This window comes from Dendrobium catenatum, unplaced genomic scaffold, assembly GCF_001605985.2.
Source record: "Dendrobium catenatum unplaced genomic scaffold, ASM160598v2 fragScaff_scaffold_501, whole genome shotgun sequence".
NCBI classification, from domain to species: Eukaryota; Viridiplantae; Streptophyta; class Magnoliopsida; order Asparagales; family Orchidaceae; genus Dendrobium; species Dendrobium catenatum.
In genome coordinates this window covers 539,293-556,793 of record NW_021318963.1, presented here as the reverse complement: position 1 = coordinate 556,793, position 17,501 = coordinate 539,293, and the positions used below count along the sequence as shown (strand labels likewise).

The 17,501-nt window shown below is 34.1% G+C and overlaps 1 protein-coding gene across 3 annotated transcripts; it reads left to right on the top strand.

Moving 5' to 3' along the window:
* The first annotated feature begins 7,454 nt into the window (after positions 1-7,454).
* LOC110094963 (probable methyltransferase PMT3) lies at positions 7,455-15,120 on the top strand. Of its 3 annotated transcripts, XM_028694524.1 has the most exons (9): positions 7,455-7,672; positions 8,360-8,397; positions 8,475-8,948; positions 9,071-9,235; positions 9,346-9,528; positions 9,767-10,361; positions 13,526-13,638; positions 13,827-14,047; positions 14,518-15,120. In XM_028694524.1, exons 3-9 carry the CDS (start codon positions 8,691-8,693, stop codon positions 14,837-14,839), a joined length of 1,857 nt encoding a protein of 618 aa, XP_028550357.1. In that variant the 5' UTR covers positions 7,455-7,672; positions 8,360-8,397; positions 8,475-8,690; the 3' UTR covers positions 14,840-15,120. The 3 variants fall into 3 exon arrangements, with proteins under 3 accessions (XP_028550357.1, XP_020675977.1, XP_020675978.1); XM_020820318.2 differs by lacking the exon at positions 8,360-8,397; XM_020820319.2 differs by lacking the exons at positions 7,455-7,672; positions 8,360-8,397 and adding an exon at positions 7,728-7,747.
* The last annotated feature ends 2,381 nt before the right edge of the window (positions 15,121-17,501 follow it).

Here is a 17,501-nt window from a genome sequence, read left to right as displayed (position 1 = left end):
TCTAATCCTATCTCTATTTTTCAAATATTTTAATTTTAACTATTTGATTCTCCTCAAAACTAATTTTATTGCATTTTCATATTTAACATAGCTCAGCATGCTCAATAGGCCATATTTACCAATCTAAATTTTCAATTAAATTGAATATTAAGTAATTAATTTTAGTAAGTATTTAATTGAGTATTAATAATAACATAATAAATCATTGCGTTGAGCAAAACAGTAGGTGCGATTCTCATGAATTTAAATAATAATACTAGAAAAATAAATAAACAAGCACCTCATATCAGATAATTAAAATAAAAATGGCATTTATCCTTTAAACATATAGAATTCAGAGAATTATGACTCTTAAATCACCTAATGCCCACAACAAAATAGAGTGTGCATACAATACTAGAATATGTCTAACACCATAATATACATTAAACATCAGAAAAGAACTTACTCCATCCACCCCATATCTCCTCAAAATCACATTATTCGATCAGATAAGAACATAACTCATTTCATTGTAGTAACAAAAATGTAAACAAAATTATTTCAGAAATTGTCAAAATGACTTAACGATAGGCAACATTATACACTATTGTAAAGAATTTCATTATTTCAAAATATAATCAAATTATCAAAGATTGTTCATAATATTATTTAAAGACTTTAATTGTACAATAACATTATTTTTTTAATTAAACATTATTTTCCAATAAATTAAAATAGCATAGTTCAAAAAAATCTTTGGTGTAAAATTCTAGAAAAATATCTAAATATTCATAATATTTGTCTCTATAACATATAAAAAGTTACACGACAAAAATTTTTCTAGTGTAAAGTTATTCTTATTTTTAAATTACATAAATATAAATTAAATAAAAGAATTATAGAAATTTTCGTATTTTTGAAAACTATAATAGGCAAAATATCACTATCTCGATCTAAATAACTTTCAAAACTGGACCTTCAACTTATAAAAACCCGAAGTAGCCCAAATAGGTTATATCTATCTATCTCTCTGTCTCACTAGCCAGTAGACCTAAAGAATAAATAAATTGGCTTTTAGTGAAATTAGTATTTAAATAAAGAATTTAGGCTGAGTGTTGTGATGCCCAACAATTCAGCCACAACGCTCCCTTTGGGCCCCACAACATCGAAACATCGTAGCGCCACCTCCAACACCGTCCCACTGATTTTTCTTTTTATAATTCCAGAGAGCTTAGGGTCTGGTGCCCTAGAGAAAATTTTTTAGATATTTTCTAAACATTCGAACAAACTTCTAAGACCCACGAAAAAATACATGCAAATTCTCAAAATATTTTCAGATACATGTAAAAGTGTTAAAATACATAAATTTAACGGATTACCTTAAATCTAGTTGGGTCAAAATGGGTAGAACGATACACTAACTTTATAGGTGTTATAAAATCATCGTATTGTGTCCACCTTTTTCATAATTTTAACAAATCACAAAGGTAAATGAGGATCGATCTCCCCTGTCAAAGATCAATGTGTGCCTCCCCTCTTAGAGACATCACTTGAGGTTCTCCCACATCCACATAACTAATTCGAGCACTTTGGCCATGATAGGTGTCAAGAGCAAGCTAAGAATTGTAATGTTCCTTGATGTTTTTGGTCACAATGTTGATATCTTCAGTACATAAGAGTAAAATTAGACCATTTAGGCTAATTGGTTCGAGTTTTGTGTTGATATCATTTTTTAAAGATTGGTCGTATGATGGTAGGCCATTTAAAGTGTAAAGATTAATATCTTCATTATTGATGTGGAAATTGACAGCAATGTTGTTGTCTGCCAAAGCTTTAATCACCAATAGATATTGAAAAATTGTTATGTTCTAATGAAAATGTTGCCAAGTTTGATACGAGTTGAATGACCTAGGAAATATATATATATATATATATTAAGGTCATTTCTTATTAGATTCGCTCAATATGAGCGATAGATTAGAGGCTTAGGATAAGAGGAAAGATAGAGTCATAGATGTTTGAGTAAAGAGATTTGATAAGTTTTTAGTCTATTAGTTGCCATTTGTAGTAGTTGGGATCTAGAATGGGGTATCCAATGGCATTGGTGAGATCTTTTGATAGGCATGAAGACGTGCTGTCGAGGAAATATTTGATGCCATGAAAGAAGCTAATTTTGTGGAATTGGAAAAAAAGAAAAAAACATAGAGATCAGGTAATGAACATATTAAGTTTGAGAAAAGGCTTGTCACTACATAATATAATCCAAAGTATACATTATTTTTCTTAATATTTATAGAGAAGAAATAATGCTTCTTGAGGTAAAGAGGAGAGAAGGAATCCAGATTCCACAGTGGATATTTCGGTAGGAAATGAAAGGGTAGTTGTGAAAGGAATATTTAAAAATAAATGCATTTGGTATATGATCATTCTATTTGATGAAAGGAATGTTTGAAAAAGGACCGCTGGTTGTTACTATGAACCCTAAAATCATCACAACAATAAAAATCGATATAAGAATAACACTTATTCTTAACAACTCATTAAAAACATTAGAAATTGGACGAAGTCTACTAAAAAAAATATATTTTTTTTCTTGGTTTCATGAAATTTATCTAATATATTTTATAAATTTTTTGTGGCAAATAGAGACATTATTTATTTATCTTTTGCACAACTAATCCAAGCTTTACATGTGTGTATGTCATTTGTTCCCATTATATATCTCTTTAAATGTTTTGTATCCCATAAAAGCATCTTTCTCACAAATATCACTCTTTTTAACAAGAAAATGTGTAGACATTTTAGTGCTTTTACTGAGATATGGTGAAAAGAAAGCGTGTCTAGCTTAAAATTAAACAATGTTCTCCATGAGAAAGATATGCAACAAGATGGAACATCTTGAGATACGGAGAATATCGAGAGCATCCATATAGTGAAAATAAATGATATATTTACTTATGTTCAACAAAAAAACATAGTCTTGAGCTGAATGTTATTAACTAGCAAGGTGGACATGCCTATGTCATTTTTTCAAGGAAAAAAATGCAAATGAAGCAAAGTCTTTTAAGCACCATGGTGAGAGTGTGATGTGATGATAGGAAGTTTTTTAGCTTTAGATGTGGGACATTCTCTAAAGAGATCCAGAAGAAGATGATCCCAAATATGAATAGTAAAATATGGATTAAGCTGTGCTAAAATAGTGTTTAAGAGCTTGATATGCTCAAGAGTATGTAAAAAGTGAGGATATTATTAGTGAAGCATAAATAATTTTTACAATTATATAATAACTATAAGATTTATATGAGTGGAGGTAACTTGAGAGACACATATCAACATATATCACAATTTTTTTCTACATATATATATTTTTAATGAGGGAAACAAAAGTTTTCTAGTGAGAAAATCAACTTCAAAGTCATTTGCATTGTTTTATAATAGTCTTAAAGATCCATGGCCTTTATGTGATTAACTAGAAACCAAAATATAATAGAATTCATATTGCATGGATGGATGTATGAGCAGAAATACCTGACTTTGATTTTTAAGGTTTATTGACTCATGAGATATAGGGGTGATATAATTGGCTGAGATGATCAAGTGTACTAGTCGATAAAGATAATTTAGTATACCATCCGAGAGAACAAATTGAGATGATAGTGTACATTGGCCAAGAAAGTTGAATTACGTTACACATGAAGTTAATATGTGTATTTATTCATATGTATACCCACTTGTTTTGTTATGAGTTGAAATATAAGAAAATACATGCAACAATGGGCTTAAGTAGGGGAAAGAAGACCTTTAGAGTAATAAGAAATTTATTCAATACCCCATATAAATAGGGTATGGAAACAACTTATCGTAGGGGTGTCAAAACGGTTGCTGGGTCAGGTTGGGATCCAACTTGAAATTGAACCAACTGAAGTCCAATCAATTCGAACCCAACCCACTTAATAAATGGGTCAAAAAGACAGACATGAACCCAACACACTAGCAACTCGAATGACTAGAACCCGACCATTAACCCATTTTTGATTTTTTTTTATATAATTTATCAACTATAGAGTTCAAGTTATTTGATTTTCTTAAAAAAAAGATCATACTTACAAGCAAAAAAAAAAAAATCAAGAAAAAAAGATATTAAACAATTCATTCTCAAGTCAAAAATGGGTTCACGGGTCAACCCGAACATGTCCCATTTTTTTGTTGGGTTAGGATTGAGTCATTTTTTGACACCTCTAACTTATTAAGCAATGTGAGTTATAAAGGTTTTTAATGAAGTTATCTTATGATGTAATGAATTGGCATGACTCAGACTTCCAGCTTTGAGACGTTTTTTTATTGCTTTTTAAAGCAACTTATGACGTTTTTTTTTTTTTTTTTACTTTTGTATTAACAAACTATTTTATAAAACAATAAAAAAACCATTTGTTTCACAAAGCCTAAGTTTCTTAAATTATACCAGGGAAGAAGGTTCCTAGGAAGCAACATAAACCTAAGAAAAACTATTTTGAACTTCATGCCTCTTGCTTTGGGAAAGAAAATCTAATGAAGCCAATGATTACTTTCTAATAGGCTTCTTATCCTCTCCCAATTTAGCCTCCCTAAAAAATTTTGACCCTCTAATGGGGAAGACCCCTCATAGAATGATAGAAATGATAAATGTTCCCCTTTTAACTTTTATAGGGACTTCCTTTACATCTTATTTGTTGTGTTGTTCGACACCTTCTCTAATTATTTGGCCTAATTTAAAAAATGAAAGGCTTTTTAAACAACTCAATTCACTTTTCTTAAGTGCATCATAGCTATCAACTTCCACTATGAATAATCATTTGTGAGGTGTTGATCAAGCATGAGGAGAGTTGAAAGAATGCCCATAAGCTTCATGCCATAGTTTTAGGCCATTGACCAAACAGTTGGGCTATAGAGATGACCCATTCATCCTAATACCTCAATAATAATTATTATTTTTTCTAATAAGGGATATGTTGAGACACTTCAATGTGCCCTTGTTTTTTTTTTTTTATTAAATATTGATTACATTGATTTATGCGGTGATAATAATGGTCGTCAATGGTTACCGAAGGTAGCACCAGATGACAACAGTTGAAAACGGTGGTTAGCTGCTGTGATGATGATGACTTGTTTATAAAATACTTAAATTACTTAAAAACAATTATGCATGTTTCTTAAAGATATAACTTTATTAAAAAAATAAAATATAAAAAATAAAACAAAACAAACATGTTTTAAAGAACATAAGAAAAAATAAAAATAGGAACAAAAAAATCCTGAATAGGCCATTTAGTGTGCTTTTTAATCATTATCACTATTGACCATCTCCGTCGATGTGACAACCACTAACCATCGTCCTGGCACAGCCAATATTATCAAAAACGATTGTTTCTGGTATAAATAAAACAAAAACATATTTAAATATGTCAAATATATATTATTTCATGTTAAAATATACAGAATTAAAATTTAAAATATAAAAAAGCATCCCAAATGGCCTCCAAAAACTCAAGACAAATAATATAATTAGCTAAAATATAAACAAATGGTATTATTATCTATTCAATAAGAGAAATGTTTCTATCATTGAATGAAACTTTTCAAAATTATGCTAAATGTTGTCATAAAATTTATCAAAGGCAAATTTTTTAGCCATCTTGGTTTCATCTTGCCACATTTTCAAATGCGTACAATTTAATCTAGTTCTAAAATGATTGTGATTTAAAATAAAATTAAATCAAATATCAAAGGTAGATAAAATATAAAATTTATCAAAAATGAAATTGCCAATTTCGTCTATTCAATTCTATTTTGTTGTGATTTAGATATTTTTAAAATTTTCAAAATCCTATATTAAATTTAATGAAGATTTACATAAATATCATAAATTTTTTATATTTAATATTTAAAATTTAAAAAATATTAAAAATTTAAATCATATTAACATATTATTAATATTAAATATATTTAAAGTATATATTTATATTTTAATATAATTTAATTGCAAGTCCTCCGTAGTGTAACACATCCCTTCCATCAACTCTCTTGGAATTGAAAAATCTTCTTAGACTTGGTACCCAATATTATCACTGTAATTTATTACGTCCTCAAAAAAAAAAAAAAAAAAAAAGTATGTTAACAAAAGTTATACATCCATAACATTATACTTCATTCGATAGAGATTTAAATGAAGAACTTAGTATATAGCGGTTGGATTGATGGAATCATGGAAGCACCTTCTATCCTTTCCTCCAAACTGAATGTTAAATGCACTTGCGATGTGATAATCTCATCAACATTACTATGTGCGCTAATCTCTTCAACCTCCACATAAAACTAAAATCGTGCGACAACACTATTTCACATATCTCATCATCCTCCACAAACGAAGCTATAAACTCTTTCCTTAAGGACATACAACAAACTAACATCATTGTGTACTTCAATGTATCATACTTGAGCGTTTTTAGGACCCTAAACTTCAGCTGCTCTAACTTTGTGTTAGTTGTCACATGCAATGGACAATAACAGCCCCCAATATACATTGATGCATGCTTATCATCTTAAGACAATTCTCTCGGCCACACATAATAACAAAACGACGTTCCTCGTCTAGACATAACTGCGCTACTACGTTTCACTAATCAAATCCTTCAATAAACCAATATAACCTTATTCACAACTCAAAAACATTCACAAAAAACCATAATTTATCATAAATGATATATTAATATTGAATATAATATTACATATTTAATGTTTACAAATTAAATTAATATAAAACTAATTCAAAAATACATAATAATTTTACACTTAAATATCATATGAAAAAACAAATAAAATTCACATTCCACAAACAAAAGATGTATATCTTAAAATATCATGATCTCCTACAAATACATTGCCAAAAAATTTTAACATAAAGCATTATTTTCTTTTTTGCCAATGAAATTTCAAATGACTAAACCTTTTAAAAAAAAATTAAGGAAACGATTAAATCCATCTTATAAACTTAAAAGAAACTTTGCCTAACTTAGGTTAACCACAAACGGATAATAATAATAACTTAAAAAAATTAATAAATGCCTCAAATCTTGCCTCCAAACATATTTTCGTCGAATATGTGAGGAAATGAGCTGAACAGTTGCCGGATCGAGAAATAGAGAAGCCAAATGCGAAAATAGGGCGGAATCATGGATGATAAAAGGGAACTTAAAAAACAAGTCACTCGCTAAATGGGCGACTTTGACCAGTTTATTTTTTTTAGTTAGTTAACTAGCTAATTTTAGTTTATACCATATTTAGTTTAAAAAATAACCTTTTTTTAAATACTTAAAATGAAAGTATTTTAAGAACCGACAGGAAAAAAAAAAAAGGGACAGGTCGTTCTAAACGAAAGGCATAATTGCAAATCGGTCATAGTTTTTAGACCAAAAAAAAAGGGACAGGTCGTTCTAAACGAAAGGCATAATTGCAAATCGGTCATAGTTTTTAGACCTCGGCGAAATTAATTTGATCCACTTGCCAAAGAACGCTATTATCCTGAATAGCTCAGATCTGTTCTTACTCGCAATCACTATCGGCCGACAGCTCGTTCTTCCGACTTTTGCTTCGCAAAGATTTCAGATTTCTAAGCTGCTCGAGATCTGATCCAGTTCTTGAATATCTTTTGAGAGTGAGTTAGTCATGTTTAAGCGTCCCATTTCACCTTGTTTTCCCTTTTGATTGCCTCGCATTTGAGAGGATTCCGGTGAGCTTGCTTGGGAACCATGTTCGTTATTCATGTATTTGTTTTTGGCTTCAAAGCTATAAACAATGCAGGTCTTCTGATTATGTTTGTTGAGTTTTTACGCGGAATTTTGATTGTTCATTTATTGTGATTCCCGATTTTGTTGTTTTAGATGTTTTCGGATTTGGATTTGAGGGGCAAGTTGCGATGTATTATGAGTTTTCGTTTCTATGGTTATTATTTCGTCCTTTTGGCATCGCTACTAGGAAAGCGGATCCCCGAGGCACGATCATTCTCTGCTGTCTGTACATTCTATAATTGGCAGGTGTACTTATTTCATGTGATTGACCTGCTCTTTAGGGCTTAGAATAACTAACTTTGGTGAGGACTTCTATCTTTTCGTAAATAATCTGTTTAAAGATTGTGGAATCATCTGTACTGGCGTTATGAGCTTGTTTTCCTTTCAAATCCTGATGCTAGTCAGGATTCATGCTGATTTAATGGATTTATCCGGATCTGATTATTCTTGACGGAGTTTATTTTGGGAATTTATGCCACAAGCTGTGTTATCTGCTTGTTTGTTTCTTTCGTTTTGCACAACATATTTGCGTCTTCAAATATTTTTTTCTTCAGGTACCGTGGCTTTGGCGCCATAGTTTTACTGCTTTATGGTGAATATCATGGTTTGCTCATAGTTAATGATTGAGTTTTGCAGTTTGCTGAAATCTATACTTTTTCTTTTTGCTAGGTTGTTTTGCAACGGTGGCGTCTTCTGGCTTGTATAGGATTCAAATTCCTCTAGGGAGGGAATATAGTAGATCCTTTCTTTGTAGAGATAGCAATGGTCGTTGTGGATCATTGTTAGAATCTTTTTGATTTTGTGTGTTACGTGGTGTCGAATTGCCTTTGTGATCTATTAAATATTATCATAATAGCTACGCGATCATTGTTATCACCAAGAAGAATGAGGGGAAGAGTTGATGGAGGACAAAAGAAGCACCTGGTACCATCCATTTGTGTTATTCTGCTAATTTTAGGTTTTCTATTCATCTACTTTGGTGGTCATCGAGGGCATCATACTAGCACTGCTCTAGATTATGGTACCAAATTCTCAAGGTCATTAGGTTGGGGTAGCAATGATGGTGGAGATGCTACAAAAACAGACGAATCTGCTTCTGGACAAGAAGATGGAGTTGAACATATCACACCCAAGAGCTTCCCAGTGAGTGATTTTTGAACCTCCAATTTCATCATTGATAATTGACTTGTGTTTCTAGCTTGATTAATGATTAGCGACAAAACTTCAATACTTAATTGATTATTTCTTTTTTCTCTTCTGTGGAGGTGTGTGATGATCGCCACATGGAGTTGATTCCTTGCTTGGATAGGAATCTAATTTACCAAACACGATTGAAGCTGGACTTGTCCTTGATGGAGCACTACGAGAGGCATTGCCCACAGCCTGAGAGACGCTTCAATTGCTTGATCCCCCCTCCACGTGGTTACAAGGTCACCAGTGCTTTCTATTTATATAAAACATCCATCATCTTATCAAAGATTTTGCCATTAAAAAGCAATCTTTTGTTCTTGTAATTTTACTTTTTCTCTACATATGTTAGATTCCAATAAAGTGGCCAATAAGCCGAGATAAAGTTTGGCAAGCAAACATACCTCACACTCACCTTGCACATGAGAAGTCTGATCAGAACTGGATGGTGGTGAAGGGTGATAAGATAAATTTTCCCGGTGGTGGCACCCATTTTCATTACGGAGCTGACAAATATATAGCCTCAATTGCAAATGTAAGCTGCTTTCTTCTTATGCCTATTTCTGCTTTTGAGGTTGAACTCCTAGAAAGTCTTTGTGCTTGCTTTTCCTTTGTATATTTTAACATTTAGAGATTCATTTATCACATGCAGCCATTGTTTAGTAGTCTATAGATTGTTAAGAAATTCATCATCCCTTACAATCTCCTTCAAAGTTTATTATTTGTTCTGAACAGTAAAATGAACAACTAATTTATCTTGTTTTATTTGACAGATGTTAAAGTTCCCAAATAATGTAATAAACAATGAAGGAAGATTGAGAACAGTCCTGGATGTTGGTTGTGGAGTTGCAAGTTTTGGAGGATATCTTCTCTCTTCTAATGTCTTAACAATGTCTTTGGCTCCAAATGATGTACACCAAAACCAGATTCAGTTTGCTTTAGAGAGAGGAATTCCAGCCTTCCTAGATGTTTTAGGGACAAGGAGATTGCCTTACCCTAGCAGGTCATTTGAACTTGCTCATTGTTCCCGTTGTAGGATAGATTGGCTTCAAAGAGATGGGATCCTTCTACTTGAGCTAGATAGACTACTGAGACCAGGTGGTTTTTTTGTTTATTCATCACCTGAAGCATATGCACAGGATGAAGAGGATCTAAAAATATGGAGAGAAATGAGCACACTTGTAGATCGCATGTGTTGGAAAATTGCTGCAAAGCAAAACCAGACAGTTATTTGGGTCAAACCTCTAACTAATGATTGTTACATGGATAGAGCGCCAGGTACAAAGCCTCCTTTGTGCAGATCTGATGATGATGCAGATGCAGTTTGGGATGTCAAAATGGAGGCTTGCATTACTCCTTACTCTGAACGTGAGTACTCTATGAGATATTGTTATATTTGTAGTTTCTATCTTTATATTCACAGACTTTGTTCATTTTACTATTTTGAAGTTCTAAAATTTGCTTGTAGTTTTAAATTAGCTCAATCTATGCTACCTCTTGGTTGAATGTCTCCTATTTGGATAGCCAGTTCTAGGGGTTTCTATATGTTTGTCCCTCATACTGATGTTTTTCCATTGAAAAAAATTGCCCTTTTAGCATATATGACTGGCGGTATACTTTATCTATGCTAATTAAAGTTGCAGATAAGAAAAACCATTTTTAGGTTGTAGATTTCTCTTGCGTGAACACATTATGGAGCGTTTTTAGCTTTTGAGTGCTTGGCGGTCATAATATTACTTTACATTAATAAAAAAACTTCCATTCCGAGCTTTTTATAAAGTATTAGAATGAATCTTTTTCGGTTCTGATTGTTTTTGAGTTTGCAGTTGATTCTTGTTTCTTTGGTGTCCGTTACGTTAGTTTTTGATGCTGGTATGGATTTTCGCCTCATTTACTTTTCATGATGTCAGTGTTTTTATGACAAGATGCTGGTGATCTTTCTAATTGATCCTTAGAATAGCATTTTCCTTATACTACTCAAAATGGTTGGCCAATTGGCACGTGAACCTATAAAGCAGCTTGTGCAATCACCAAATTGTTTCAGATCTTATCTGATTTACTATCCAGCCTTTTTCTTTTTCATATTTCATGCTACTTTACTAACGGTCATACTCAAGGAATCTTTTCTTCCCGCGGAGTATTATTAGGTTTAAATGATTTCTTAAAATGCCAAGCAACGAGCAATAAAGATTTAAATTAGTAACACCTAGAGTCCATGATTCTTCTGACTTGATACATAATTGTGGTTATTCATGAATGGTTAGGAACATCTGGGCATGGTAAGTCTGTGATGAACTATCCTGTCTCCACTCTAAAGCTTATCTGTTGAGCTTGCAACGAGTAGTTGTTATTACATAATATAGCTACGTCGGTTGCCTAGTTCATTAGTCTGTCAAGTTACACATGGAGACCCAATAGAATGAATGTGGCAGTTTATGTATTTAGGAATATTGTAAAGTTGATTTATGTTTATTTGGAGTTCATGATCAATCAGGTCTAGATTGTTGCCAAAATCTATTTGGGGCAGCAAAAAGTTCAAATTGTCTTGTGCATAACCCATGTGAATTGGACCAAACCAAGTTGAATCTTGTAGCATGAATGACTTGAACTAGGTGAATTTGACCAAATCAATCAGATGAATGAGAGAAGCAACAATAATTCTAAAAGGTTGTGGTAGTCCATAATTTAGATCCAATGCATATGGACTCCACCGCTACAAGCCTACCACAACAATAACAACAACATCAAGCTTTTGTCCTACTACGTGGGGTTGGCTATATGAATCTTTTTTCTCCATTGTGTCATGTTAAAAGTCAAAATCTCGTTTAAATCTAATAAAGAAAGATCATTTCTAATATTTTCTAACCAAGTCTTTTTAGTCTTGTCTCTACCTTTCTTAATATAAGTCAAATCTAATACCTCTACTTTTCCTAACCGGGTAATCAAAAGGCTGATGTTTTATGTGACCAAACCATCTAAGGCGACCTTCTCTAATCTTATCTTCCATTGGAGCTACTCCATCCTTTTCACGTATATGCTCATTTCGTATCCTGTCTCTAAGGGTAAAGCCACTCATCCACCTGAGTATCTGATAGAGACCACTTGAATATTCCAAGTGATTCCTATCGGATCTTCGCCAAAACACAATTATTCCGCTGTTTTCAATAGAAAACAGCCACCAAACAATGGAAAATCTGAGAAAATAGGGAGAAAACGTTGGGAAAACAATAGTAACAATTGTATTCCACTAGTAGACAAACAAAACCAAAGCAAGATACAATGTTCTTCAATTCGAGACGAAGAACAACTCTCCAACAATCTCCGGCAACGCCAAGAGCCCAAGCAAGAAAACCTAGAAGACAAAACTCATTCAAAATCAAGATGAAAACCTAATCCCCTCATAACTCCCTATTAATACAATCTAATTCAAATTAAAAGCAAAAGGACTACTCTACCCTTCCTTCTCCCTCCAAAAACACTTAACCCATGTTTGAATTGCAAGTGGACCCCACTCCGTGGCTCCCTCTCTCTTCCGCGCGGCTCCTCTGCGTCCGTCGCTTATAGAACTGGACCGGCTGGGCCGGTCCAGGTAGAGCCGGTCCAAGCTGGACCGGCATAACAGTATCCTCGTTTCTGCAACGCTCAACTTAGTATTATGCTTCTCTTTTAATGGCCAACATTCTGCACCATATAACATTGCAGGTCTCACCATCTTATAGAATTTTCTCTTAAGTTTGAGGGGTACCTTTCTATCACACAACAAGCTCGATTCATTCCTCCACTTCAACCGTCCAACTTGAATTCTACTGATAATATCTCTATCTATTTCACCATCACTCTGAACAATAGATCCAAGATACCTAAAACGTGTGCTCTTATTAATGACTTGATCGCCCAAAGTCTCAACCCCCCCATTAGGTCTATTACTACTAAAATTTCACTCCATATATTCAATTTTAGATCTACTCAAGCGAAAACGTTTGGACTCTAAGGTTGACCTCCATACTTCAAGTTTACCTTCAGCTCCCTCTCTAGTCTTATCAACAAGAAGAATATCATCAGTAAAAAGCATGACATAATATAAACGTGGTCCGTTGAATAGAGTTCTACAAATGTCCCCCAGTTGATAATATCATAAGAAATTGAACTTTTTGTTTAGAACTCTGTCTAAATTTGCTTCATCAGCTCTTTGGTAAACCTCATATGGTATCATTTCCTATATGGAGTTTTCTGCCAGATTTAAAACAGATTAAAATCATACTCCATAATAACTAAGAAAAGATATGCCTCAAATTTTTTGGTAACATGTTTGAATGACCATATCCATTGAGTACAAATTTAATAGATGTCAGAACCAAAAATCATCATGCTGTTTTGTTATTTATATTGTATTTGAAGATTTGAACTCTCTATCCAGAGTTGCAATTTTCTTTTATTCACCTATCTAAGTATGCTAAAATTTCTTCAAATTCAATCATAACATTATTCTCCTGAAACCTTATATTGAGAATAACGACGCTTGGTTTTTACAGAGCATCATAAAGATAAAGGTAGTGGATTGGCTCCATGGCCTGCTCGACTTACTACCCCTCCTCCAAGGCTCGCCGATCTTGGTTATGCTGCAGAAAGTTTTGTAAAGGACCTGGTAATTTATATGCTTCTGCAACACTTTTGCTATAGTTTCTTAAAGCTTAGAAATACTCTAGTAAACCTTCCTGTATGATATTCTCTACTTTATACTTTGCATATAGGCACCTTTTAATTATTGTCAAGATACACAAATTTTGGTGCCATTGCACAATTATTTAATTTGTTGTATTGCATGTGCTGCAGGAGGATTGGCAGCAGAGAGTTCATAATTATTGGAATCTATTAGGCCCTAAAGTAACAACAAACACTATAAGAAACGTGATGGACATGAAGGCAAACTTGGGATCATTTGCAGCCGCTCTGAAGGACAAGGATGTTTGGGTTATGAACGTTGTGCCGCATGATGGGCCAAGCTCACTTAAAATTATCTATGATAGAGGCCTCATAGGCACTGTGCATGATTGGTACGCTCCATACTCTCAGCTCTTTTATCAATGCTTTTTCCTATAAATATACCAGCCTATAGAAACTAATCTAACTCGAGTCCATGATCAGATCGAATACCGTCGAACTTGAAAAAATGAAAAAAAAAAAATCTTTTTTACATATATAATACCTAAAACTATTGAAAATGCGTATTTAACACCTAAACTTTTATATTTACAAATATACCACCTAAAACCACCCTTTCCTTTTATTCTACCACTCCATTGAAGTGATGAGATACTTGTATTCACTGTGAAAGGATGCCATTGATGGGGAAGACAGTCGCTAATAGTGATTTTTGACGGAAGGTTTAAACAGAATGGTAGAATGGATTAAAAGAGGGGTTTTATATGGTATATAGGTGTTATGTATGTAAACATCCCCCCCCCCAAAAAAAAGAGTTTTTTTTGGACAACTTGTGAGTAATGAATGATCTCATCCTTTTCAGGTGTGAATCATTCTCAACTTATCCTCGTACTTATGATCTCCTTCATGCATGGACCCTCTTCTCAAGCATTGAGAAAAAGGGATGCAGTGCTGAGGATCTGCTCCTTGAGATGGATCGCATTCTTAGGCCCACTGGCTTCATTATCATTCGGGATTCTCGGGCTGTTATCGACTTGATTACCAAGTACTTATCAGCACTGCATTGGAAATCTCTTGCAGTTGTGGACGCACAGCCAAATTCCAGTCCAGAAGATGGAGAGGCCATCCTCGTTATTCAGAAGAAGCTGTGGCTTGTGGAAGAGAACCTCAAGGATTTAAGATGAAGATATCTCGCTCGTTCTTATATATATCTCTCTGGCAAAACCAAGTATTTTTTCCTTTTGATCTTTCTTTATTGCACGCTTGGTAGTGTTAAAATTGTAAGGATAGCTGTGCTATTTTTTGATGTTTTTTTTTGGGTGATCGTAAAGGCTTCCTTGATGTTGTTATTGGTTATTGCTGCGCTTAGTTTTTCTTTTACATGGAATAAGAAAATAATGTTTCCATCATGATTTTAATGTAATGTGGATGACGGTTGTTACTTCATAAAGATAAATTTTAAGAAGCTAGGTGCTTTACCCAAACTTTAAATATTGATTGTTGTCAACACTAAGCTGTGGGTGTGAAACCTCTTAAGTGAAAGTTAAACTCTTAAACATTGAGGCGTCTTTTGTTGTGTGGTTGGAATTTCATTAAGAAATTCTGTAGTTAAGCATGTTCATTTCGAAGTAATTTTAGGATGGGTGACTTACTGGAAAGTTATACCAACAAGATAAAATTATGAGGCTCTTAGGCCAAAGCGGATAATATTTTGATAGTTAAGAGTTTCGGTTGTTATAGGGGGATATTGCTGATGCTCTATGTTATGAACTATTGATGCATTGGGCTTGCTAGAATTGGTAGAGGAGCTTCATATTTGCTTCCTTACTCTTAAATAAGGGTTCCATTATGAAGCATTCTGATGGTTGCATCGCTTTTGCTGCACATCAACTACGACTACTGAGGTTTTTTATTTAATTTTATATGTGTAAATTTATTTTATCATCATATAAATGTATTTTATTAGGATATGACTTGTAGAATATATGATGGGTAAATGCAGAGGCCTGTTGCAAAATTTGAGTAATTACTAATTAGAGATGACACATAAGGAGAAATTATTCTGTGCAGATATCGGACGATCCGGAGACCAATTAGAACATGCTATGTCATTTGGTACGGAGTGGTATCAAGCACTGGTACAGAGTAAAAAAATGACATGGCGCGTTCTGATTGGCCTCCGGACGTTGTAAGAAAAGGGAAATGGATGACTACATCAATCTCATATAGTTACTATAAACATCTTAGATTTAATCAATATATTCTATGTATCAATGCTAACAAATTATTACTGAAACAACTTGTTAATATAGGATAAATATAATTAATAACATTTGTTTTTTTTATTTAATTATACACATGATACATCATCATAAAAATATCTTGATCGTGCACGAATCTCGACGCAAAAAGCTATGCGGAAACTTCAAAAATTAAATCCGGGATCATCTGAACTCCGATTTCAGCAAACTTATACTTGAACTGATTGTCTCGGAAATACAAACCCAACGACACCAAATTCAACTCAATTTGAGCCCAAATGAGCCCAAATCGAGCACCCGAAGCGCTGTTGGAAAGTTCGTACCACAATTTAAGTTGCCAAATGGTATCCGATTTTGACGAGCTTATAGTCGAATCAAGGGGCTCGACGAGACGAATCCAATGAGCCCAAGATCGCCGAATTCCGACATCACTAAGGCCCAAATGTCCAATGAACAGTACATGATCGAAGGATCCAATATCAGCCGTCCATTCAACCACTCCCTATTTTCCTCTGATCTCGCGCCTATTTACAAGCCATGCCACTTCAGAAAAACTATAAATAGAGCCCTCATTTCTCATGAGTGGGGGGACTCAAGCAAGAAGAAGAAGTGAAGAAGAAGAGAATGGGAAGGAGAATCAGCTCCTCCTCGACCACCGTCGGAGTTCTTCCCGCCGCTCGAACACGTCGAGATTCTGCCGGATATTCGGGAGAACGTCAGAATTCTGCCCGACTTTCACGGGACGCCAGAATTCTGGCCAAGTTCCACGGCTTTATGAAATTCTTCACAATTAATGACAGAGTTCCCTCTTGACGCCGAAACTCCGCTCAAATGATGCCAGAGTTCTCCTCATTCACCAACAAACGTCGGACTTCTACTCGACGTCGGACCTTCACTCTTCGCCAAGTTTCTACCCGACACAGGACTTCCACCGGACTTTCGCTGGATGTATATCCGAAGATGGATTTCTTTCAATTGTTGGACTTCTACCTGACGCCGTCCTTCTAACCATCATCGTCAGACACAGTCCTTCCAGCCTCCGTCGCAATATAACGATCCTCCTGATCTCCGTCGCCTACCGACAACGGTCCTTTTAACCTCCGTCGCCAGCTGACTACAGTTCTCCTGACTTACATCGCCCACCGACTACAGTCCTTCCAACAAAGCGAATATGTCAATAGTGACTATTTGTATTTACATCATGTAATGTACTATATAAGATGTACGTCAAGCTAAGGCCTTCTCCCAATGAAGGACCTCATTTGTAATCGACTGCAAATACTAATGGATTCATTCGAACTAGGCTAGGCTCCGTGATTTTTTCCCATTTTCAAGGGGTTTCCACGTAAAAATCTTGGTGTCTTCTAAATGCTAGACCCTCTCTCTCTCATCTGATTGCGTGCCGGATTTTCGTACAACGCTAAGACGATAAATTTTATATTTCTCCACTGCCACGAATACTCCTGGACGCAACAACACCATAAGAAAATTACAATTTTGTCTATTTATTAAAAATAGATGATCTAATATGATTGATATATAAATCCAAATTTATTGTGTAAATTAGATATACAAGTAAACCATA